General features: G+C 44.3%; 1 protein-coding gene across 1 annotated transcript in view; it reads right to left on the bottom strand.

Moving 5' to 3' along the window:
* Window positions 1-3,106: 3,106 nt before the first annotated feature.
* Window positions 3,107-25,939, bottom strand: part of Gdpd4 (glycerophosphodiester phosphodiesterase domain containing 4) — an 83,361-nt gene continuing 60,528 nt past the window's right edge. Inside the window, exons 14-17 of the mRNA XM_032895071.1 lie at window positions 24,383-24,465; window positions 22,804-22,853; window positions 3,993-4,085; window positions 3,107-3,138 (exon numbers count right to left, since the gene is read on the bottom strand). Coding sequence (XP_032750962.1) covers window positions 3,107-3,138; window positions 3,993-4,085; window positions 22,804-22,853; window positions 24,383-24,465 — 258 coding nt within the window. The remainder of the gene's footprint in view (window positions 3,139-3,992; window positions 4,086-22,803; window positions 22,854-24,382; window positions 24,466-25,939) is intronic.

The raw sequence follows: 25,939 nt of genomic DNA, 5'->3' as shown, positions 1-25,939 counted from the left end.
TCATTACTCTCCAGTGATCCCTCTCATTCTGTGGTGCCACGTTATGATGTTTAACAATGTCCATTGCTAAATTTAAAATTGGGGTCTTTTATCTTTTCAAGAAGCCAATTTGAGCTTACTGACTGTTTATATATTTTAGTCTCAATTTCGTTCTCATCTTTGTAATTTCTTGTCTTCTACTGACTTTAGGTTTGCTTTGTTATAGTTTTTCTGATGTCTTGAGCTTCAGCCGATAGCTTTTTATTCGTACTTTCTCTCTCTCTTTAAATGTCTATTGCTTTCTTCACATTTCCCTCAGGACTGCTTCTGCTACATTCATGGGTTTGTTTTCATTTTTGTCTCGATTTTCACAGCTTTCTCTTTCAGTTTCTTCAGGAACTCATTGACTCAGTAGCATGTTGTTTTGTTCCCATGATTTGTATTTGTACCTAAAAATCCTCTTGTTAATTACAGGTCTCATTGAGGCCAAGGAAAGTATATGCTATGACTTCAATTTTTAAGTTTTCTTGAGACTCGTTTGGGCCTAATTTCTGTGAGCTATCCTGGAAAAGTTCTGTGTGGATAAGGAGGAGGTGTATTCAGTAGCTCTTAGATATGATGTTTTGCAGCTGGGGGTGCTGTTATCCTGGAGTCTGTCCTCTTATACAAACATCTGTTATTTGCATGTGTTACCCAGCGCTGGGTACACATATATATTATGATTACATTTCCTTTTGTTGGATCAATCCATTTCTTTCTACATAGTGACTTTCTTTTCAGTTTGTTTTTAGTCTATTTTATGTAAAGTAATTGTTCACGCTTGGGTTTCTGTTTTCCTTTGTCTTTTCCCATCCCTTTACTCTCAGCCTATGAATCTCTTTACCAATGGAGACATTTCTCACAGGCCGTGTATCATTAGGTCTAGCTTTTAAAATCTATGCTGCCAGGAGCTAGAGAGATTCCTCCATGGTTAAGAGCACCGGCAGGTCTCCCAGAGACCCTTGCTTGAATCCCAGCACCTAAACAGTGTAGTTCACACCATTTCGTCCACAACCATCTGTAAGTCCACTTCCAGGAGATCTGATGCCCTCTTCTGGATTCTACAGGCAACTGGCATGCATGTGGTACACCTACATACACGCGAGCAAAACATCCAAACACAAAACACAGTAAAACAGTTTTTTAAAAAATTGGTTTAGCCAGCCTTTATCCTTTGAATGGAGACTTTAATCCTTTTGCGTTCAAGGTCATCACTGAAAATTAAAGACACCTTTCTGTCATTTCTGGTGTTGTGTTTATCATTAGACGATTGACTGCTGGGACTGAAAGCCTGAGTACCCCTGGGCTGAGGCTTGTACTTATTGTGATGGTTATCCTTCTGCTGCTGTATTTCTGCTGACATTCCTTGTAAGGTTGGTCTAGCCTTATGAACACCTGCAGGTTTTAGTTGTCTTGGATTCTGTTTTTCTCTTCTCTTCTGACGCACAGCTCTTTCCCTTTGAGTCTTTGAACATATCCCATCGTGGTGACTGAGAGAAATTGTGCACTGTAGTGAGGCATGGCCTTGTTGGAGGAAGTGTGTCTCAGTTCACTTCCTGCTGTCTGCTAATCAGGCTGTAGAGCTCTCAGCTCCTCTCCAGGCCCATGTCGGTCGGTACAATGTCATGTCTTCTGCCATGACAATAAGGACTGAGCCTCTGAAACTGTGAGTTGATCCCAAGCCAATGTATGAGAGCTGCTGTGGTCATGGTCATCTTCACAGCAACAGAAACTCTGACACCCATTTCCTCCCAACCGTTAACGTTTCTGTTGAGAAGTCTGTTGTTAACCTTCTAACACACTAATACTGCTTTTAGAGGTGGGTTTTTTTCTGTCTTGTTCCTTTGGCAGTTTGACTATAATACAAATCAGAGAGGTTGGTTTTGGTCAAATTTATTAAGGTGTCCTTTGAATTTCTTGGGCCTTGTGGACAATTTCCCCATAATTCCAGCAATCATTTTACTGAAGAGATTTTTCATTTATATCTTTAAAAATGTTTTAAGTTTGATTTTTAGCATATGACTGCCTGAATGTATGTGTGTACGCTGTATGCATGTCTGGTGACGGCTGAGGCCAGAAGAAGACACTGGATCCCCTGAACTGGAGTTGCAGATGGTCGTGAGCTGTGTAGGTCCTTTGCAAAAGTAGCAAGCACTCTTAACTGTCGGGCCATCTCTCTAGTCCAAAGTAAAAGGTTTTCTATTCCTTCCCTTGTCTCCTTTTCTGAAACACCTATAACACATGTTTGCCTATAAAATGCTGTCTTGGAAATCCATGAAGTATTCTCCATTTTAAAACCATTTCAGGGCTTTAATCTCAGAAATCCTTTCTTCTATCTGATCAATTTCTTCTACCATGGCTTAAATTTCATTTCTCGAGTTCTTTAAATCCAATATTTCTCACTGGTTCCTTTTTTATGATCTATCTCCCTAATGACTCTTTCATTTATGTTATGATCTGTCTTCTTGCAGTTTCTTATCTCACCTACTATCTAAATTTCTTTCAGTTCACTTTCTGAATACTTTTAGATAATCTCTTTACTTTCTTTTCCACTGGGGTCTGTTGCTAGACCCCTGCTCCTCTTGAGGAATTACAGTGCCTATTTTTATCATTCTACTTACATTCCTATGTGAAAAAAAATATGATGGGTCAATAGTTGCCTTTTTCAACACTAGACGGTGGCTTTTCTTTTTTGAGACAGCCGCTTTTTTCATTACATAGCCCTGGCTGACATAGAACTTGCTGTTTAGACCAGACTATTCCAGAATTTGCTGTAATCATCTGGCTCCGCCTCCTGAATAGGGGGTTTATAGCTGTGCGCTACCGAATCTGGCCTATAACTGTGGCATCTGCAGAAATGGGCTTTGTTGATTAGTCTATTGTGGATACTTTGGCTCAGTGCCCATGCCCCTTCCTTGGTTGTAATTCACATTAGCAAACACAGGGGGACATCTCAGCCTGGGATGAAGATGTTAGATCATAGCACTAGCTTAGACGTAGCTCCCTTAGGCAGGTATCAGTATCCAAGGCTCCACAAGCCGACCTTAAGGCTCTTCTGCACATGCTAGCCTGAACAGGCAATGATAGGCTAAGTTGAGAACAGGATGTTCAGCTGCTCCTCTAAGGGGAAGGAGTGTTGCACGTGCCATTCAGGAAGGTCTGGTTGGCGATCTTTTGGGGACTCTGGAGGACAGAGTCTGTCAGGCCTGGGTTATCTCATTGCCTTCAGGGCAGTGAAAGGTGCCCTGTGGCTGTTTGCTGGGGACTTCTCGGAGCTGTCCAAATGCCTCCTGGGGCTGCAGCGTTGAGGCTGCAGAGCTGCAGCTTAATTGTTCGGATCTGGAGGGGCAAGGTCTCAAGGTGGTCTTGGGCAACACGAACTCGAGTGGGTAGGAAGCCTAGTGTATTCTGTGCTCTTCCTCTGGGACATGGAGTGTGATAACCTTTAAGTTCCCCAAAGTAGGCACAGCACCTGAAAAGGCTGAGGGAAGGATTCTGTAGAACTGAATAATTTAGCTGTCTGAATCGTGAATAAGAACTTGTATGGGCCACCTTATTCCATCAGCCAACTCTGACAGGCTCAGTTTAACCCCCAGAACACATATGACGGAAGAAGAGAACCAGCCTCCATGGGTTGTCTCCTGGCTGCCACATGCATGCTGTGGGGCATGCACACTCATACCCAACGCGCACACACACACACACACACACACACACACACACACACACACCACACCACACTACACACACACACCACCACCACCACCACCACACACCACACAGCACCACACCACACCACACCACACCACAGTAAATTAGTTCAAATGTAATGTATTCTTAATGTTTTATTAAAGTCAAGGAAATTAGAAAAGATATTGAGATGAATGAGAACGAATCCACAACAGTTGCTATCTTTTCCCAAGGCTATAAAAGAGTAGCACGGGTCAGGGAGTTTATAAAAAGGAGAAGCTTACCTTTCTTATTTTTAGCAGTTAAATTGACACCAGGGGCCCCCTCTGGCTTCCGGTGAGAGATATCTGTATTTTCTGTTATGTCCGTTAGGTGATCTGTATATTCACGGGGGCAGAAAGACAAAAGAGTATGAGGACATTGCATTCAGCTTCTTTTATAAGAGCATCAAACCTTCCCCTGAAGACAGAGGGTTCACGCTCAGTCTCTCTCCCCAAATGCTCACTTCTGAATACAACCACATTGGGGATTAGGTTCCCACGTGGGGATTTTAGAGGGATGCTTAAACTACAGTAACAACATCATGTGACCATGGGGCTCGTGGAAGCAGTATTTAAGAAGGCCGTAGGAAAAGAGGAACCAATGAAACCCAATTCAGGAGAAAGAAAATATCGACGACAAGACAAGAATCAAAACCCAAAGCGGAGTCTTTGAAGGACAGGCAAGCTGATGGCTGATACGAATAAAGCGAAGGGCACAGTACAGCAATGTTTCAGAGGGAAATCAGGGTAGATAGGGCAGATGCTAAAAGAGATTAAGACCTGAGCACAGTGGCAATGACTCTAACCCCAGCACTCAGGAGGCAGATGCAGGAGGACTGTGAATTTGAGCCCATCTTGGGCTACACAGCAAGGCCCTGTGTCAAAAATTAAATGAAATTAAATGATAGAAGAACTCAATACGTAAACATGAAAAGGGGGACTAAAACATACCGTGCTAATAGGTCTGAGTTTTTGGAGTAGATTTTAAAAACTTCCTTGAAAGACACAAGCTACTGAAGAAATAAGCCCATTGCTTTATTATGAAAAAAAAAAAAAACAAACAAACAACAGGTACAGATAGCTTCACAGATGAACAGAGTACATTCCAAGCAATTGATACTGCAAAGATATTAAAACAAAGAAATTACGATAAAAATACAAAACAATATTGCTCCTGAAAACAGACACAAAACCCTACAGAAGCACATGTACATCAAGTGCAGCGTGCTCCAAGGAACCAGGTCATGTCAACACTGGTAATGAATCCGTTCAAAGAAACCCACACAGTCAGTCAGTAGCTGAAGAAGAAGTGCTGGAAAGTCTAAAGCACATCCTAAATGCTTTTCAACACACTGGTCCCAGAAAGGAACCCAACAAGGGGTATTTATGGGAAAACTCCAGGTAATATCATGCCAAATGTTTTTCTATTGGCATGGACACGCTCTCATCACTCACAAATTACTTGTAATTCTAGCCAATGTGATAAGGCAAGGAAAAGAAATCAAAGGCATCCAGATAGGAAGAAGTGAAATTTTACAGAAGGAATGACCACATATGTAGGAAACTATCTGGAGGGTCCTCAGAAATTGGAAATAGATCTACCTGAAGAAGACCCAGCTACACCACTCTTGGGCATATACCCAAAAGATGCCCCACTATGCTACAGGAGCACATGCTCCACTGTGTTCATAGCGGCCTTATGTGTGACAGTCAGAAGCTGGAAACAACCCAGACGTCCCACAATGGAAGAATGGATGACGAAATGTGGTTCATTTACACAAAGGAATACTATTCAGCTATTAAGAACAAGGACATCATAAGTTTTTCAGGCAAGTGGATGGAACTAGAAAATATCATCCTGAGTGAGGTAACTCAGACCCTAAAGGACATGCATGGTATGTACTCACTAATAAGTGAGTATTAGCCAAAAAAGTATGGAATCACAGAACTTAAGAAGGTTAATAGCAGAAGGGGGCAGAGGGATGGAGGGATATGGATGGGAGATGGGAAGGGGGAGGAGAGGAGAACATGAGCAGATATTGTGCAGGGGGAGACAGGAGAGAAGCCCTGAGGGCCAGCAGAATGAATGGGAATATGCAACCTTGAGGTATGAGAGGTGGGGAGACCCTCTAGAAAGTACCAGAGACCTGAGAGACGAAAGACACTCAGGACCCAAAGGGAGGGACCTTAGATGAAATGCTCAACAGTGGGGAGAGGGAAATTGTAGAGTTCACCTCCAGTAGAAAGGCAGAGAGATGGGGTTGCCATCCCACAGTCAAGAACTCTGACCTAGAATTGTCCCTGTCTAAAAGAACTGCAGGGACAGAAATGGAGAAGAGACTGAGAGAAAGGAGGTCCTGTGACTGGCCAAACTTGGGATCCATCCCAAGAGGAGGCTCCAAGGCCTGACACTATTACTGATGCTATGGTGTGATTACAGACAGGAGCCTAGCGTGGCTGCCGTCCGAGAGGCCCAACAAGCAGCTGACTGAGACAGAAGCAGATGCTTGCATCCAACCATTGGACTGAAGTCAAGAACCCCTGTGGTTGAATTAGGGACAGGCTGGAAGAAGCTGAGGAGGAGGGCGACCCCATAGGAAGACCAGCAGCCTCAACTAACCTGGACCCCTGAGATCTCTCAGACACTGAGCCACCAACCAGGTAGCTGGTCCAAGACCTCCGACACATATACAGCAGAGGACTGCCTGGTCTGGGCTCAGTGGGAGAAGATGCACCTAACCCTTGAGAGACTTGAGGCCCCGGGGAGTGGAGAGGCCTGACAATCTTCTAGGAGACAGGGGGGAGGAGGACTGGGATGAGGAACTGTGGGAGGGTAGATGGGGAGGGGGCAATGACTGGATTGTAAAACATTAAAAGTTATAATAAGTGTAGAATATGAAAAAATTAAAAAATAAACTCACTAGAACTAATGTATGAACTTCATAAGATTTCAGAATATGAGGGCAATATATGAAAATCAACTGCATTGTAAATACTCAATAATCAATTGGAAATTACAGTCTTAAAATACCGTCTTTAGTGGCATAAACTGTAGTATTTAGAGATAAATCTGAGCATTATGAAGAATTTCACAAGGTGTAAGTAAATGGAGAGAGTTGTGTTCAGCCTTTAGCATCTTCACGCTCCACAACTGCGGTTTCAACTGTACAGAGCGCACTGGATGGGCGTTCTAGACAATTGGTTAAAAACACGGCGCCTGTACGGAACTCGCAGATCGCTTTGCCTCTGTCCGTAAGCCACGCCACATGACGACTGTTTATCCCTTCTGCGTCCCCCCCACTATGGTTGGGGTTACGAGTAGTGCAGGGATTATTTAAAGAACATGAAAGGATGTGAATTTGCAAACACTAAGATACTCTACACCAGACAGGAGCACCCACGGATTCTGGTATTTTTCAGTCCTCACAAATGACACAGTATGCTTGAACTACATGTTTGCACCATGAGAATAAACATTATTAAAACACCAGGTTTCATATTTACACATATTTTGACACAATTACAGATACAAACTATAGGATGCCTTTAAAATATTTTATCGTTACTGTGTGTATCATCATCATCGTCGTCGTCATCATCATCATCATCATCATCATCATCATCATCATCATCATCATCATCATCAAAGGTGATGAGCCAACAAGAAGGCCAAGGGTGTAAAGCTGCTGGCCACCAGCCCTGGCAACTTAAGTTCAATCCCCAAAGCTCACATGGTGGAAATAAAAACCTGAGTCCTACAAGTTCTCTCTCTGACCACTATTGATGTGCATAAGTCTGGCAATGATATACATTGCATACAAACATGGATGGCAATTTTGTTTATAGCCCCGAATTGGAAACAACTCAAACATCTGTTAATGTGTGACCAGATATCCAAAGTTTGGTTTCCGTTGCTATACTAAAACACCCATTACTGATATTGCATTAAAACAGAAAAAGAGGGTTCAACCATCTGCTCCCAGACTCCTCTTCTTAGAGGAATCCCTGTGTCCTAACCCTGCCATACTGAGAACCAATATGGCGACTTCCGGGGAACAAACCACATCCAAACCACAGCACAGGACAAGAAAGGAGACACAGACACAGACAGCATGGAAAATCTGGAATTACTACACGGAATGAAAGAGCTAGATGCTATCTCGTTGGTTCTATTTACACATACCCCTGGAAATGCAAGCTATGCGGTGGAAGCAGGTCAGTGTTGGGCATGGCTGTGGTGGGAAGGCAAGGCGCAATTGCAGAGAAATATAAAGAAACTGTTCTTCACTGTGGGGCACGGGGTCTCAGCGTGGCTCGGGCTGGCACTGAGCTCACTGTGCAGCAGCAGCAGACCTTAGACACTGGGTCCTGGAGCCTCTGTGTTCCATGGTTTGGAATTACACATACGGCCACTTCACCCAGTTTGTTTCTTGAAATAAGGTCTTGCTATGTAGTCCTGCTTAGCCTCAAACTTATAGCAATTCTCCTGCCTCAGCTTTCTTCTGTCTGACGCCTGTAATTCCAGCATTGGAAAGCTGAGGCAGGAGAATTTCTGATTTTCCTGCTTGTGGTGGAGGTTTTACAAGTACACACCTAGCTCAAAACTCGTTACAGTCTCAAATAGTCACAGCTTACTACATGCCAATCAGTCAGCAGGAAAGTGTTCTTTCTAAACACCATCACTGGAGTTTGTTTAAAATATTTACTAAAGCTGGATATGGTGGTCTATCCTTATAATCAGCACTAGGGAAGCTGAGGCAGGATAGTTGTGAGTTTGACCACTCATCTATGGTGAGTTTGACACCATAGCAAGTTCAAGACCAGCCAGTGGGACATATTAAGGCCATTTCAAAAATCCCTTTTAGTTCCATCTATATGCAGGGCATTGCTCTGGGCGCTGAAACACACCAGGAAACTACTCTTCTACTGTGGAGCTTACATCCCAAGGGATGTAAATCCCTTAGGAGGAGAAAACGACTAGCAACGGTGGGCTGGTGAGAGTCCTTGCAGGTAAAGGAGCTTGCCACCAAGCCTGCTGCATTCAGTTGGCTACCCAGACCCCTTATGTCTTAGTTGGGTTTCTGTTGCTGTGACAAAATACCATGACCAAGTCAACTTATAAAAGGAAGCATTCGATTGAACTTACAGTTTCAGGTGTTACAGTACATGATGGTGAAGCAAAAGCATGGCGGAGAAACAGCTAAGAACCACATCTCAAACTGCAAGTAGGAGGCAGGGAGGCGCACTGGGACTGGCTGAAGCGTTTCTGAAACACCAATTCCACTCTTACCTCCCACAACAAGGTGACATCACCTAATCCCTCCCAAACAGGTCCACCAACTGGAGAGCAAGTATTCAAGCATGTGAGCAAATGCGCGTGCGCACACACACACACACACACACACACACACACACACACACACACACACGCACACACAATGATGAAAATTAAAATTAAAAAAAAAAGACCAGTAACGAAGTATGAGGGTCAGATAAATACTGCTGAAAAATGATTGATCAGGACAAGAGTAAAACTAAGTGTGTGATTAAGTGAGGCCAATAGCATAGGCCTTTCTCACGTGTTATCTGAGCCAAAATAACACCTTAAAGGAGCTGATGGTGGGAAGCCTTTTGGACACCCAAGGCAGATGAATCCAGCCTGTGGACAGCAAGTGAAGACGCACTGGGGAAGGAGCATTGTGGATGCTGGTGGGGAAGCGAGGTGAGTGTGCCTGGAAGTTGTGAGGAAAGAGGAATGATGCCAGCTGGATTTTAATGGCATCAAGTCACCGTGGCCACTATGCTGAAAGTAACATTGATTTGAGGACGGGAGGGAGGGCTGGACAGGCGTGGGAGTGGAAAGTAAGGTGTGAGAGGACTGCAAAGACTTAAATGATAGTAATGGTACCTGGCCCCTAGAGGCGGTGAGATGAGAATATAGAGATAGGGATATCCAGCGGGGTACAGGTATAATTAGAGGGACAAGCAACAGATTTCACCAATGGACTGACGTGGAGTATACAAGAGAGAGGAATTAGGAATTTGGTGAAGCTCAAGTAAAAAAAGTAGAATTTCCATTATCAGGAAAGGTGTAAACAAAGAAGGTTCTGGAACGGAAGAGCAGGTGTTGTCTGAGTTTTCCACCAGACATCTCAATGGAAATAACTGAGGATCGGAATCTAGAGATTAGGTGTTGAAACGCGACACTGAGACCAAGGAAATAAAACCTGGAAATATCAGCCCTGAACTACTTGTGAAACATTCGTGCGTATCCACACGTGAGGGGCCAGAGGGCCACTGCGGTGTTATTCCTTGGAAACTGCCTTCTTCAGTGTCAGAAGTTGAACTAGGACCTCACATGGTAGGCGAGAGCTATGTTCCTGGTCATCTTCTACCTCAGTTTTTGAGGTAGAGTCTCTCGTGAGGACCTGGGGTCCCCTGTAGGCCCCGAGGATTCTTCTGTCGAGTTGTCCCTAGTACTAGGGGCCCAGCATTGTACTTATGCTTGTTCAGTAAGCACTTCACCAACCGGACCATCTCCCCAGCCCTCCAGGTCATTTTCAACTACATTATTAGACTCTTTTTCTTTTTAGGCAGGCAGAAATATCAACTTATTTAGTAGTTGAAATCTCTCTCATAGTCAGCGCTGAGTAGTGAAGCCCATCCTAATAAACTCACCAAATAAAGAGCAGGGGACCTAAGGTTGTCACTAGGTCCAAGTCCAGTTTGGAGGCAACAGTAGCTCTTTTAAAAATATATTAAGCACTAGGGGCCTGGAGAGATGACTCGTTAGTTCAGAGCCCTGGCTGCTCTTCCTGAGGACCTGGGTTCCATTCCCAGCATGCACATCATGGCTCACAAGCATCTGTAACTTCAGATCTAGGGGATCTGATGCCTTTTTCTAGCTTCCGTGGGCAACTTCTAACACAATGTGGATGACCTTGTAGGCACTATGCTGGGTGAAACGAGCCAGTCTCAGAAGGAAAATATTATGGTGTTTAATACATTCAAAACACTTAAAAGTAAACATTCATTGGAGACAGAAGTGATGGTAATTACCGGAGGCTGAGAAAAGGTGGGGACATGAAAAGTGTACAAATTCAAGGTGTCCAACTTCATTTGTTGTGCATTTACACAATGTGGCACAATCACCACCGTTAAGACGATTAGCATATAGGAGCGGGGAATTGTTGCACAAACCTCTATTGCGAGCACTTGGGAGGTGGAGGCTGAGGAATCCGAAGTTTGAGGGTAACCTCAGCTACATAGCAAATTTGAGCCTGGGCTACATGAGACCCAGTTTTAACAAGACAAACGTGTAAATCATGAGAACCCCTAAGACATACTCTCTCCAAACTGCAAACCCACAACATTGCTAGCTAGACTTACGCGGCTGTCCAACCGATTTCGCTGGAACTTTGTCTCTCTGGCACCTGCTTCCCACCCTCCAGACACCTAGTGGTCACCCTCTGCTGACTTTTAGATCTTCCAGGCGAGATCGGGCCACGTCTTTGTAGGTCTGGGTTACCTCACTTAGTGTGCCATCCTCAGGCTTACCCAGGCTGTCTCTGATGGCCGGCCTATGTTTCCTCAGCACCGACTGATCTTCCACTGTGTGAACATCATCTTTATGAATGCATTTAGGTTACTCCATGTCTTTGTTAGTGAGTAGTGCTGCATTGGACAGGAGACTATAGACAGTCCCTCTCCGTGCCGATTCACTTTCTCTGAACATCCAGTCAGTGGCAGGATTGCTGAAGCTCTGCTTTCCTGAGGAGCTTCCAAACTTCTTTCTGTCCCGGCTGTGTTATTTATATTTTTACCAACAGTGCGCAGGGTTTTCCTTTTCCCACCTCTCTGTCTTATCTTTCTTCTTTCTGTACTAGTCATTATCTCAGTTTGATTTCCTGCTGCTGTGATATTGTTGGTGTTGTTTTGCGTTGTTTTTGCCCAACAATTCCAGGCTACAATCCATCATTTTGAGAAGGCAGTAGGAGCTTGAAGTAGCTAGCCACATTACCTCACAGTCAAGGGCTAACACTGAGTTAGTACACACACACTAGCGTTCAGTTTGTTTTCTCTTCTCTCATAGTGTCAGGATCCGTCTGTCCATGGAATGATGCCACTTACACTGGATGGGTCTTTCCTTCTCAACTGTGATCAAAGCAATCCCATGGGCCAACCTAATCTAGACAATCCCTCGTCGATCCTCCTCATCTAAGTGATTCTCGATGTGTCAGGTTGACATTGAAAACTGTCACAGCCATCCTAACGTATGTGTGGTGGGGTCACATTGAGGGCTTCATTTGCATTTCCCTAGTGATCGGGGTGCTGATCAGCTTTACTTACAGTTGGCAGTGTGTCTTCTTTTGAGAAATGTCTGTCTGGGTACTTCGTCCATTTAAATCAGCTCTTTCTTGCTACTGACTTGAGTTCCTTAAAAACCATGGCCGTGAACCTTTTACTAAAGTGTGACAAGTGACTGTTCCTCCTGGTGCACAGGTTGTCTACACCCTGACGAACATTTCCTTTGCTGTGCAGAAGCTCTAGTGTGACACAGAACCACTTCTCCAGTCTTGGTTTGTTACTCTCGTTCTTGGTGTCATAGCTAAGAAGCCATGGGCTCAGGAGGAGACCTCCCTGGCAGGCGCTTCTACTTGTTCTGCGGTCTGAGTCTGTTCACTTGTTTATAGCCCACTCAGTATTGTGCAAGTGAAAAAGTTTCGGATATGAACTGGGATAATTTACAACTATGTGAATGCACTTAATGTCCCAGCCCTATACCTAAAGCCAGTTAAAATAATGAACTTCGTCACTAGTATTTTTTTTTTCCGGAGCTGGGGACCGAACCCAGGGCCTTGCGCTTCCTAGGCAAGTGCTCTACCACTGAGCTAAATCCCCAACCCCTCGTCACTAGTATTTTATTATAACTTCTATTTATTTATTTGAGGCAGGAACTCAGGATGTCTTCCAACTCACAATCCCCCTGTCTCTGGTTCTGGAGTGCTGGGTGTCAGTTGTGCATCACCTGTCTGGTCATTTATCACGAGCAGTAAGTAAATGTAAGGGTTGGAGAAATGGTTCGGGTGGTAAAGCACTTGGTTTGGCAGGCGTGCAGACCTGAGTTCTGTCTCAGAATGTGCTAGAAACCAAACTGAACCAACTCTGGTGTGCCGACCTGATAATGGCCCTGTGGCTCAGAGGACTGGAGTTCAAGTCCCAGTATGCACATCAGACAGCCTCTTAAGTCTAGCTCCAAGGGATGCACACACCCTTCACACACACACACACACACACACACACACACACACACACACACACACACACACGCACACACATGCACGCACAAATAAAAATAATATAATTTTTTAAAAAAGGAAAGAAGCAAGGAGTAAAAGCCAGGTGTGGTGGGCAGGGCCTCATGTTTCTCTCTAGACCTGGGGAGAGACGCTTGCGTTTGCTGCCCAGTTAGCCCAGTCCAATAGTGAGCTCCTGGCCACTGAGGAAGGAAGACAGCATCTGAGGAATGATGGCCAATGTTATCTACACACGCATGGTAAATATAATATTTAAGACTGTTGTTATAGCCAGGAATGGTAATGCAGCCCTATAACCCCAGATCACCAGGAAGTTGAGGCAGGAGGATTACAAGTGTGGCCAATCTTGGCAACTTAGCAAAACCCTGAATTAAGATTAAAATAAACAAAGAACCTGTCTTTCACAACAGGGTGTTATTATTTTGCCCCCCACCTCCTTCTTGTGCACTGAGAGGGACACTAGGCACTCGCACACATGGTGAGTGTCCTACCATTGCGTTACAGCCCTAGGTCCCAGATTTCTTCCACATATTCCAAAAATTCCAAAATAACTTTCTTTCCTGGATCCCAAGAACTATTTCTGTCTGAGTAAGTTTATTCAGTTGATCACATTCCACCTTTAACCTTGAAGAATTGAATAACTGAACTTACAAATATTTACGTTTATTTTGACTCTTGTTATTGACTCTTCTCTGAGGGAAATGTCAACATGTGTTTTTAGTGACAGACTCTAGGGCTTATACATGGGTCTGATTAATGGTGTTTCTTTTATTTTTATGTTTTTAATCATTGTTCTTTCTGGATCCCGGACCTGCTTCTCTCTATGCTGGCGGGGATCCAGTTCTAACTTTCATTCAAGGCTGCTTCTGCCCACCAGGAATCTGGCGAACCTCAGGCATTGGGGAGCAACCACTGCACACAGATCAGAAAACGAGGGTGGAAGGAGAGCTCAAGCCTAGGCCACCTCTCCGTCCCTGACTTAGGAAAATGTCACTGCTGTGCCATCCCACAGTCTTCCTCAACCTAGGTGACCACAGAGGGGCAAACCGCACACTGGCTTCCTGAGAGGCTGTCTTTATTATAAGCTGACGTGACTAGACACTCCTCCAGCAGGAAGAACAACAGAAGCATACGATGAGACAGCTCTGCAAACCCAGAGAGCAGCCAGCTCCAGGTCCACGACTGTGCACCGCCATTTCCCCTGGCCTGTCTTCTCAAGTGCATCCCGTAGAGGAGCTGGGCCACAGTGCTGCTCCTGAAAGCCACAGTGGTCTTGGTGTGAGCCTTCTTGACCACACCCTACCATTGCCATTCTTAGAGAAGAGAAAATGAAGAGAACATGGCTAGTTCTTCTTTAAAGGCATCTTATAGGACATAATGGAAGTGATGGAATCTAATGTCCCATACTTTTTTTAGAAGAGTCCTTTATGATGGGTCCTGGTGATTCATCCTCCTTCAAGGTGGGCTGTGGGGTTTGTAAGGAAGCTTTGTTGGTGGTGGATTCTTGGGTATGTTGAAAGCCCTGAGTTAGTGGTTTAACCGTGTTCTTGAATGGTACTGGTTTCTTCTTGGGGGCTTTGACAAATTGAGCAGTGTGTGTGTGGTTCTTTCCTCTCCTGGTTGAGCTTTCATAGTGGACTTCTGGAGTCCATGGACTTCTCCCTATTTGGGCAGGAGGCTTGCTAGGTAACTGTGAAGTTCTTTGAATCTCAGAGTTTTCTGTGGGGAGGTTTAGTCTCTCAAAATCTGTAGGACAGAAAAGACACAAATACGGATTCCTCAAATGTCACTTCTCCCCAACCCCTGCCAGCCATGTATGACATCCAAGCCATCTCTCAGCATTATCTTCTCAACCTTTCCAGTTCTTTCCTCTAAGCCCTCTTCTCTCTCTAAACTGTACAAATGTTATTATGATCCTGGAGCCCAGCATGGAGGTGAAGCTTACAGATCTACTGATAGTCTCTAACTTACCATGGAAGGTCTCAGAAGTAAAGACCCAGCCTTTGCTCAGAGTTCATGCCTCATAAGCTTTGCTTATAAATCAGCTTAAATAAAAAAATGAATAACTCTCAACTAGAGTCACAAATTTGTTTGTTTGTTTGTTTGTTTGTTTGAGACAACGTCCCACTGTGTAGCCCAGGTGGGCTTGGAGCCCATTATGCAGCCCAGGCTGGCCTTGAACTTGTGGTGGTCTGTATACCTCATCTCTCACATATAGGGATTACAGGAGTGACCCACCATGCTGGCTGTAAAGGAAGCTTTTTAAGCACAGAGCTTTGACTTGTTATTGCCTGAATAGCGCTTCAAAATGTGCCACAAAGTAAGTACCAGGGAAGTGAGTTTTGTTTTACTGAGAGGAGAACATAAGCAGTAAAGACTTAAAATAATGGAGTGAGGAAATTGAGAACACGTCTGTCAAAGAGAAATAATGAGTCTAGTTGATCTGTAAAAACACGAAAACATGTTCAAATTATCAAGAAGTTTACCACTGTGGTCAGGGGCATCAACACCCAGAAGTTGAGTCTGCAGAGCAGGGAGCTCAGGGCTAGGATGGGATTTCTGCCTGCATATACTCAATCTGGAAAGAAGAGCAGCGCATGTGGGCTTTGCCTCTGAGCTTCTGAGATCTTTACATTCATGAAATGCTGATATCATTACATTTTTAAAGTGAAGTTCATCGGTAGTTTATAAGTGAAGGCATAAAACTGACCTTTTCCCCTGTCACCTGCCTCTCCAAAACTCTAAACAACACTGTCTATGTCTGACTCTTGGTCTATATGCTCTTGCCACAGCCTCTCAGCTACCTCTAAATCAAACAAGTAACTCTAGAGTTCCCAGAGTACTGCTATCCCCCAGCTGCTAAAATTGAAGGCAAAGACAGAGCTTCCAGGATCCCCTCTCACAATCTATCCCTACCACGCTCTCCCTCAACTCCTCACAAAGAACTCCACTGCCCCTTTGTAGAGATTGTGTCCCTCCAAACTTCTTTTATTGAATACTCAGTCACACTTGTCATCTCTCCTCCCCTGTAATCGTCCACACCTAACTCTGCCCCCAGGTTCCCCAGATCCTATTTACTCCTGGCAAAAAGCTCTCAAATACCTCCTAGCCTATTCCTCTCCCACTCAGGAAGGCCCTTTAGCTACTTCTGTGCAGTGGAATTTTTCCCTAATAAGTAAAGATTACAAGGAACCAATCACTGGTCTAGGAGGCGGGACTTCTGGGTCAGGGAGAGGAAGAGGGAAAACCGGAGTAAGAAACATGGTTTGGGACTGTGGGAGCAAGGCAGACACAATTTAGGCTGTTAGGTCAGGTGGTAGATCCACCACCAGAAGATTTCTAACTTAGGATAGTAGGGGGAAATTAGGATGCTAGGTTCCACGCCCAGCCATTGTGTTGTCTGTGACTCTAAACTAATATTGTGTGGTTTTCCTTCACACAGCGACTCACTGGGTCCCACTACTGACTGCTTGTCCCTTAACTATCTAAGTCCTGCTTTGCTTCCCAAAGCCAAGTTCTCTCAACCTTTCCACACCAACCCCTCAAATCTGCTACAGACCCTCCATCTCAGTTTGCCAAGAGCCTCCTGATTCGTCCACTTTCTTAAAATATCTCAATTTCAAAATCTACCTAAACATCTCAGGAAAGACTCTTCTGATGTAACAAATAAGCACGCGGTATTCTCCCTAACGCAGCCAACCTACTTTCAAATAACGATTGTTTCCCAATTGTTCTTATATAGCCAATCTAAATTCTCCTGGCTCTTCTGAAGAATTCTCAAGACTCCAGACACGTACCCCTGAACCAAGTTGTCCTGCCTATTGCCTTTTCCTACGGCTGGTGTCTCTTCTCCTTTCCCTGGTCTTGGGATCCCTCTTCCCAACTACTAGGACTTAAGAACCTAAAAGTTTCAAATGTACCTCCAAGAGAAAAAATTTCTCTAAATTCCTTGATGTCACCCCTGCCCCTAGGTCCATCTGTCCCAGCAGATTTCAGATCAACTACAGATTGCTCAAGCAATTCCAGCCTCAGCTCCAACTGTTTCTTTGGGATCTATATCCTTGCCCAGCCTCACGACCACACTTCCCTATGGTATAATAAAGCTGCCTGCTCTTCCTGACCTTGACCAGAAACCCAGCTTCCCTGGACCCCTAGCGACAATGCCCTAATGTCGTCAGGAAGCAGCCAGAGACAAAGAAGTCCACTTACCCACACCCAGTGACATAATAGTAAAAGTAAAAGGTGGGAATGAAGGGACGCTGGCCAGCCTGGGCATGGCGAGCATGACTCTGGCAGCCTCACCCTTCTCCCCGTCCCCTCTGCCTTGCTGAAAACCATCAGATTGCATTCCTAAAGCTACCACCAAGGCCTATTCCCTTGTTTGGCCACTTCCTCCTCCTGAGGCTGACCACCAAGGTCCAGCAACAAAGTATTGAAGTCCAGCAATCAAAGATCTCTTTGCTGCCCTAATTAACCTGACCAACTAAAATTAAATGCCTCATCCTGACAGAGGTTTCCACTCGTACTTTATAAACAGCCATTTCCCTATGGCCCATGTCTGTCTCCTCTCTGTCCAGAGTCAGTTCTCTGTTCCCATCTCCGGTAAAAAGCCCCTGTCCCCTCTCCCTTGCTCCTTCCCTCTCTCTCCTGTCCTCTCTTTGTTTCTTACTCTCTGTTCTTCATCACTTTAGGATAAATAAATCCCCTTTGTGCCAAGAATTTGGTCTTGGGAGCTCTGAGACGATATTGGTCCTTACAATATAAAATTATTAGGAAGATAACACCTTTCGATAATCTGTAATGAAGAATGCCAGTAACTATGGAAATTTTGATTAACAGTTCTCAATTTGTCCTTTGGGGGGTCCCTGGGAACCCTGGATACTTTTTATAAGGGGGGAGTCACTTAAAACAACTTTTATAATAATACTAATGCTGTTTGCCTTTTGTTCGTATTGGTCTCACGTGTAGCCGCACTTCTAGAGGCTACTTCACAGGTGAGACTCTAAGAGATGGAAAATTCAGAAGCAGAAATGAGAATTTTTGTCATTTCTTCAAATCTAGGTGTTGAGATTTAAAAAAAAAAAGGCTGCTATATTTCTCGCTACGTTCTTTTTCTAAAACTGATACATCACACAAAAACCTTTAAAAATTACTTTGAAATAAACCTGCAAATAGATAATGTGCGGGGCTGGGGTATTGGGAAAAGCCCGTCTGGAGCAGAAGTGGGATCAAGGTGTGTCCCATCCCAGAGATCTCATCTAGAGAGTGTTAGCAATGAGGACCACTCCCTCCCCTGCCCAGGGCCTGTGAAACCTGGTGCACAGACTTTTGGCCTCCACCTCCGCCACCCTTGAGGTAGCCATGGGTGGCCGGGTTACAGATCAAACTTGCTCTCCTTATAAGATAATTTCCAGAAGTACCTGTAAGTCTTCTTCATGCAAGTAAGGCACTCCCAGCACCTCAGCCCCCGCCAGTGAAACCCTGAAAGCCTCTACCCACTCCCCAAGGTTTGAGCAGCTCATGTCCCCCACTCCAATTAAACAAGCCTCTCAATGAAGCCTGCCTTCTAAGAAGTCTGTTTCCCCTGCCCTCACCCGTTGCCTGAGGTCTCCATTACCTCCAGCCATTCCCACTTTGCCTTCCCTCTCAGGCTGTTGAAGGATGGAGAGCAAGGTGGGAATGACAATGTTAGGGATAAGAAATGGGGAAATATTCTATGTTTCCAAAAGCATCAGTTAATAGAAAAGGATGCAAGCTTACAGGTGAGACCACCAGAATGTGTGCAGACAGGGGAAGGAGAACCATGACTCTGGCCAGTTGTCTACTTTCTCCTTGTTATGTTCCTAATTGTATTTATGTATCATATCTATGCCCCACAGCTACCAAAATACAACTTGTAGATATAAAACACATAATTGATTGAAAATGTCAGTGGCTAAAACTACCTAGTAAGATATTACAAATGACAAGAATGTCAGAGCTTTAATGTTAGAGAGAGAATTCTATAATAGCTTCCAAGTTTCCCAAGTTTTACTGCATATCCTTCTCATTTGAGTGTCATGAGGCCTTTAATTATACACTAGGATACAACACACACACAGACACACACACAGACACACAGACATACACACACACAGACATATAGACACACACAGACACACACAGTCACAGACACACACAGACACACAGACACACAGACACACACACACACACACACACACACACACACACACACACACAGCCTTTGTTCTGTTGTATGTAAAGACAGTGGTATAGTTGTTACCACAAGTATTTTACAGTGTATAAGATTATCATAACAGACTGGAAAGATATTCCCTTGTCTTGCCTTTGAGGATGGAAGTTGACATGGGCCATAAAGCTAGAATCTCAACGTGGCCTCCAGGAGATCAGAGAAAACTGATCAACAACAACAGATGGCGAACCAACCTGTGGGCTAGAACCCACTAGTAATCCTAAGAACTGAGAGAAAGTTTTGTTTTGTAAGTAAGAGGAGGCTGGCACCATGTTAAGTCATGTGATCTCTCAAGAGCGTGGGTGGGGGTAGGGAGGACTTAAACAAAGAAACAGGGAAGCAGCCTGGGCTGGCAGGCTGTAGGACCCCTGCTGTGTGATAAGTAATGGCAGATCAGAGAGTTAGAGAATAAAAGCTCCTTTTTAAAGAAAGTTGTTTAGAAAGTCTTTCAGGATACTCATATTCTTTCTAACGTGGCCTCCACAGGAATTTTGGGTTGAAATCCTAATTAGACAAGCTACTTCTTAATGACAGGTATTATTAAAAGGTGATTAAGTTTATTTTTAGAAAGAAGAGAGTAAAGAGATTACCTGAATCACATGGAGATTTTCACCCACAGTTCAGAACTTAGATAGAGAAAAATTAGTCACTAACTCCCAGTAGAGAGTTGTGATAAATGTCTGTAACACCAGGCAGAGTGAATGCAGACATATATTATAGAAGTTATTAAGGTTAAATAAAAACCTGTGGCTTTGGGTAGAGAGCTTAACAGATGGATATATTTTGGGCTAAAGTCCTGATTTTAAGTTGCTTATTGGTATTGGAATTGATAGAAGGTGTTTAAGTTTTTTTTTAAGGAGAGTACAGAGATTACCTGAATCATGTGGGGATTTTTATCCATGGTTCAGAACTTAGATAGGGAAAAATTAGTCACTGACTCCAAGTAGAGTATTGTGATATTTACAAGTTACTAAGGTTAAATAAAAATCTGTGGCTCCAGGTAAAGAGTTTAACAGATGGATACATTTTGGACTAAAGTCCTGGTTTGATATGTTGTTTATTGATACCAATATCAATTGATAGAAGGTATTTGGTTTGTTTTATGAATTACCCTGCTAAAGGCCATTGATGCCAGCTAGTGAGGGTTTGTGGTTTTGATATCTACCACAACAGGAAGCTCAGATTCTCTTAACACGGGCTCCACAGGAATCTTGGGTTAATTTCCTGATATCACAGAATACAAAAGCCTATCAGGTTCATTGTTTAGTTTACTTCCTTTTTAAAAAATTGTTTAATCTTCATAACAGGTGTGATTTTGAGTTTTATGGTTTTATTACCCTGGGAGAGAGTGCAAGATACAAGCTTTTCTGGCTACAGACTAAGGAAAACAGTATTTTGGGAGAAAGATTTGTCTTTGTGTTTTTAAGAAGTATGATTGGGCTCTGGAAACCTTACAGAGTCATACTGATCAGATTTGATAGAGGTAGACCGCCTGAAAAAAATTGATTCAGGAGAATCAAACAAGATATCTCGATTCTAAACTTTTGTCTTGAGAGTTGTATTTTACAGAGTGTGCCTACTTGGATTCCTGGTCTCAAGGTCTTTCTGCTGGGTCCAGTCAGGACACATCGGCTACAGCATTTGCTTCATTCTTCCTACCCCCTAACCCCAAGGATATCTCAATGCCCATGTACAGCTTGAAGAAGTTATAGAGGAGTCGTTGCCCCAATTCCCTGGACTTTGGAGGGCTGAAAGTGGTTATTCTAAAGTTGTTTTTTATGACAAATTTAAAATTGATTGTAATTTAACAGGGAGGAATTAGCTAGATTGAGTTGTACAGTCATAATCTCATTTGATAACTAAGTTAAAATCATATCTTTGCTTTGGTATAGAATTTATTTGTCAAAAAAGTTTAAAAGTGCAAGGTTTAGAGCCAGTTCTTCTACTGATGTCATTATAAACTTCTGAGTTGATTACACATGTGAGTTAAGGGCCAAATAGCAAGTTCATGGCTGACTTTGTGAGAGTGCTTTCAAGATAATATTAAGATATAAAGACAACAGTCCAGATTGTCTTATATAGATAGATGGTTTTCAAAAACATCAGAAATCCACAAAATTTGAGATTTAAAGTTATTTATCTTTTGTTGAGACATATCTTCTCTTAACAGTTCCCCTTTAGCGGAGTTAATGAAGAATTTGAACGTCTCTACCTCCAGGTGAGGCAATACTTTGTGGCTAGGCAGCCACTGGACAAAACTGTTTCATTTGCAGACTAATAAATACTGTCCAAAACAGGACAAATTATGCAGAATAGCTGACTGATAAGCCCTGCCAAGATAGGGTGATCAGCTCTTCAAAAATCTGCATTTCAAGAGTCTGTCAGTTGATTTTGGGCCAGAAGGCTGAAGACTTGCACTTACATGTTGCTAACAGAGGACTATGATGGTGGAGATTTGTCTCTACAACCTCTCAGTTCTGGAAGCTGTGTTAGACTTCCTATGTGTATAGATATTTGGTCATTCTAAGATTTCTGACATGGTTGAAGTTTGGCAGTCTTGTAAACAACCCAAGCTGTTTAGCATTGAGAAGGATAATAAATTTGAAAGAGTGGATTTTCAGATGGCATACGATCTCAAACCAGGATATAAGTCAGGTATAGAATTATAGTCTTTTAGAATAGGTGACAAGGTGCTTTAGGTAATGGACAAAATTGATGGACTGGGTGTTGAGTATATCATATGTTTTATAAATTGTAGAATGTAAGTGAAAAGGTCTTTTAACTGGACAAAAAGGGAGAAATGTTGTGGTTTGCCCTGGAGCTCTCTGTATTTTGATGCTAATTCCACTGCCCCAAGGACAGTCATTTACTCAGGACTCAGGTGACTTCACCTGAGAACCTTTTCTCCTTTGAATTTGTAAAATACAGGTGAGAGGCAGGTACAGGATAGAAGGAGCCCTGTCATTGGATGAGATGGAAGGATGGGTGGGAGAGAAGTTTGGAGGAAGAGGAGGAGACTTGAATGAAGAGGGGAAGAGACAGGAGGGGGAGAGGGAGGAGCCGAGGGACAGCAATGGAGGCTGACGTTAAGATTCCGCTCTGTGTATTTACAGGTTGTTATTAATGTTTTAAGGGATGGATGGTACTGGGCTTTGTATGTTTAGGTGGGCAATTATTTCTTATCAATTGGATCTTAAAAAAAAAGGAATAAGCTGTATTTATTCCACAGCCAGCATGCCTTACAGTGCCTAACGACATGATTCATAGCAGCAACAACAGAACTTTTGTTTCCACTGATGATTGGTTGAGTTTGCAGTTGGGAACTCAAGGACAAGGGGACTAAATGTTTCTGCTTCTCCCTGATCCCCAACCCTCAGTCCCCATACACCCTCAGCTCTCGCCAGGGCTGTAAAGAGCAGGCCCTGCCTTCTAGAGGCAATGGGAGGGACAAAGAGGTAGGAATGAGCAAGGCTTTGGACCTTACCTGCAGATGCAGTAGTTTCAAGCCACCTTTCTCTTCTCAGCTCTTTTACCCTGGAAGGAAGCAGACCGTGTGTCAGCTCGCAGGCCTCTTTTAAACAGCACGATGAGCAGAAGACATGCGTTACCCAGCCAGGCTCTCACCTGACAGAAGGGCCTGTGTCTCCTCCCTTTAAAGGCTAAGTCACCAATCAGAATGACGGATGTAAAGAACCACAGTCTACCTGAACTTACATCCTTCTTCCAGGCTGTTAGTTCTCTCTCTCACCTTAAAACCACAATTCCAGGGATGCAGAGATGACTCGGGCGTCAGCTCTGAGCACCGTCTGCTTTTCTGGAGGACCTTGATCCCCAGTACCCACCTGGTGGCTCACAACCCATCGGTAACTCCAGTTCCAGGGAATCTGACACCATCTTCTGGTTTCTGTAGGCATGAGGCACTCAGGAGGGCACACACACACACATGCAGCCCAAACAACCACACATAGAGAATAGTAAAAACAAAACAAAACAAAAACAAACAAACAAAAACAAAACAAGTAAAACCAAAACCCTGTAGCATTTGTCCTGCAAGGATTCTTAAATGTGCTTTTCTGAGCAGACATAAAAAGTATGGTTATGGAAAGGGGATGCTAGAGGGGTGAGGCGGGAGTGGGTAGGTGGGTAGGGGAGTTTCCTTCATAGAGGATGGGGAGGGCGGGTGGGAGGGAGGTTTGTGGAGGGGAGACTGGGAAGGGGGACATTTGAAATGTAAATAAATAAAGTAATAATAATAAAAAAAGAAAGTCTTGGGGGGTAGGGGACGAGTATGGTCCAGAAAGAGAAAGCATTTTTTTCCCTCAAGGTCACCCAGCAACTAAAAAGCAAAGCCAGGGCCACACCCTGCTCTTCCTGGCCTGTGTACCTGCTCTGTCCATTCTTCCCAGGAGGGGAAGGAGACGGAGGCCCTTGCTTGGACAGCTGCAATCCCAGGCCTAACAGAATGCACTGAATCCATACATAGTGCACTCCTGACGGGGCGCCAGTGAGAGCCCTTATTTGAAAACGGGGTGTGGTGGTTTGACTACGCTTGGCTCATGGGGAAGTGGCGCCATTAGGACGCGTGGCTTTCTTGGAGGGGGAGTTGTGGCCTTGTTGGGGGGAAGTGAGCCACTGTGGGGGTGGACGTTGCGGTCCCATGCTCCAGCTCTGCCCGGCATAGAGAGAGTCTCTTCCCGACGGCCTTTAGGTCAGGATGTAGAGCTCTCAGCTCCTTCTCCAGCACCAAGTCTACCTGGATGCTGCCATGCTTCGTGGTGATAATGGACTGAACCTCTGGAACTGTAAGCCAGCTCCAACTAAATGTCCTTTATAAGAGTTTCCTCGGTCATGGTGACTTTTTGCAGTAATGAAATTCTAACTAAGTTCCGGGGGGGGGGGGAGGTAAGCTGCGGACCGGAGGAAATGAGAGGCTGACATTCTAAACCCAAGTTGCCATGGAAGGTATCAGAAGAAAACAACCTTTTCCTCAGTTCTCTGTAAGACCCCATTTATTACTTTTATTTAGAGGGATTTTTCATTTAGAATTATAAATACATACTCACCAGTGATAACAGAATATAACGCCGATGATAATCGCAGAAGCAATATCCAGGAAAAGCCACATGAGCAAGTAGTAGCCTGGTGTCTGCAAAACATGAACCAACCGAAGGCGGATCGCTCTGTGGCTGGAAGGTTTTAAGTCCCTCACTCGTCTACGTGGGCTGCGGGCCCGTAGGAATTGGGGCCAGACGAGACTACCTGCAGCTATTCTAACAGTCACCCTCACACGTGCAAGGGATCTGCGAGAGATGCCGTGTGCCGTGCTCTTCATCTTCCTTGACTCTCAAGGCAGACATCTGTGGGAATTACAGAGAAGTCACACTGAGTCTGTCCTGGACCCAGGACTCCAGTACAGGTCGTCTCACGTCTTGTGCTCTCTTTCTGTAACATGGTCTCCGATATCGAGCTCACATCCTCATTGCTCTGGGAAGCCATTTGCAATGCCACTGTCTATGAACTAGTACCCGGGCACCACTGATCTGCATCAACGTTCTTCACAGAAACACTGAATTATATGTAATTCCCTTTGACCCACACACCCACCCCTCCAATCTCTACCAAGACCAGCTCTTTCCCCAGCACGCTGGGAACTCTGCACTGATTCACATGGATTTCTTAAGTCTCTGGTGTAATTTTTTTCCTCTACTCATTCATTGATCCTTCCCAGAGTTATTCTTGACGCTACAGAAGCTGGTGTTTTTTTAGTCTTTCTTAAGCTTATCTGCCCAAGGCTTAACTTTCAAAGGAGCAAAATTAAACTTTTCTTTAAAAAAAGAAAAGATTCTTTTTATTCGTACCACATACAGGTGTCTCCAGAATCCAGGGGGAAGCATTGAATCCCCTGGAACTTAGTTAACTTCCGGGCAGCTGTGAGCTGCCTGATATTAGCGCTGGGAATCGAATTTAGGTCCTTTAGAAGAGTAGCGAGCACTCTTTTTTTTTTTTAATCTTTATTAACTTGAGTATTTCTTATTTACATTTCAATTGTTATTCCCCTTCCTGGTTTCCAGGCCAACATCCCCCTAGCCCCTCCCCCCCCCTTCTATATGGGTGTTCCCCTCCCCATCCTCCCCCCATTACCGCCCTCCCCCCAACAATCACGTTCCTGGGGGGTTCAGTCTTGGCAGGACCCAGGGCTTCCCCTTCCACTGGTGCTCTTACTAGGATATTCATTGCTACCTATGCAGGTTGGAGTCCAGGGTCAGTCCATGTATAGTCTTTGGGTAGTGGCTTAGTTCCTGGAAGCTCTGGTTGGTTGGCATTGTTGTTCATATGGGGTCTCAAGCCCCTTCAAGCTCTTTTAGTCCTTTCTCTGATTCCTTCAATGGGGGTCCCATTCTCAGTTCAGTGGTTTGCTGCTGGCATTCGCCTATGTATTTGCTGTATTCTGGCTGTGTCTCTCAGGAACGATCTACATCCGGTTCCTGTCGGCCTGCACATCTTTGCTTCATCCATCTTATCTGATTGGGTGGCTGTATATGTATGGGCCACATGTGGGGCAGGCTCTAAATGGGTGTTCCTTCTGCCTCTGTTCTAAACTTTGCCTCCCTATTCCCTCC

This window comes from Rattus rattus, chromosome 2 (genome assembly GCF_011064425.1).
Source record: "Rattus rattus isolate New Zealand chromosome 2, Rrattus_CSIRO_v1, whole genome shotgun sequence".
Classification (NCBI taxonomy): domain Eukaryota; kingdom Metazoa; phylum Chordata; class Mammalia; order Rodentia; family Muridae; genus Rattus; species Rattus rattus.
This window is presented reverse-complemented; position numbering and strand designations above follow the sequence as displayed.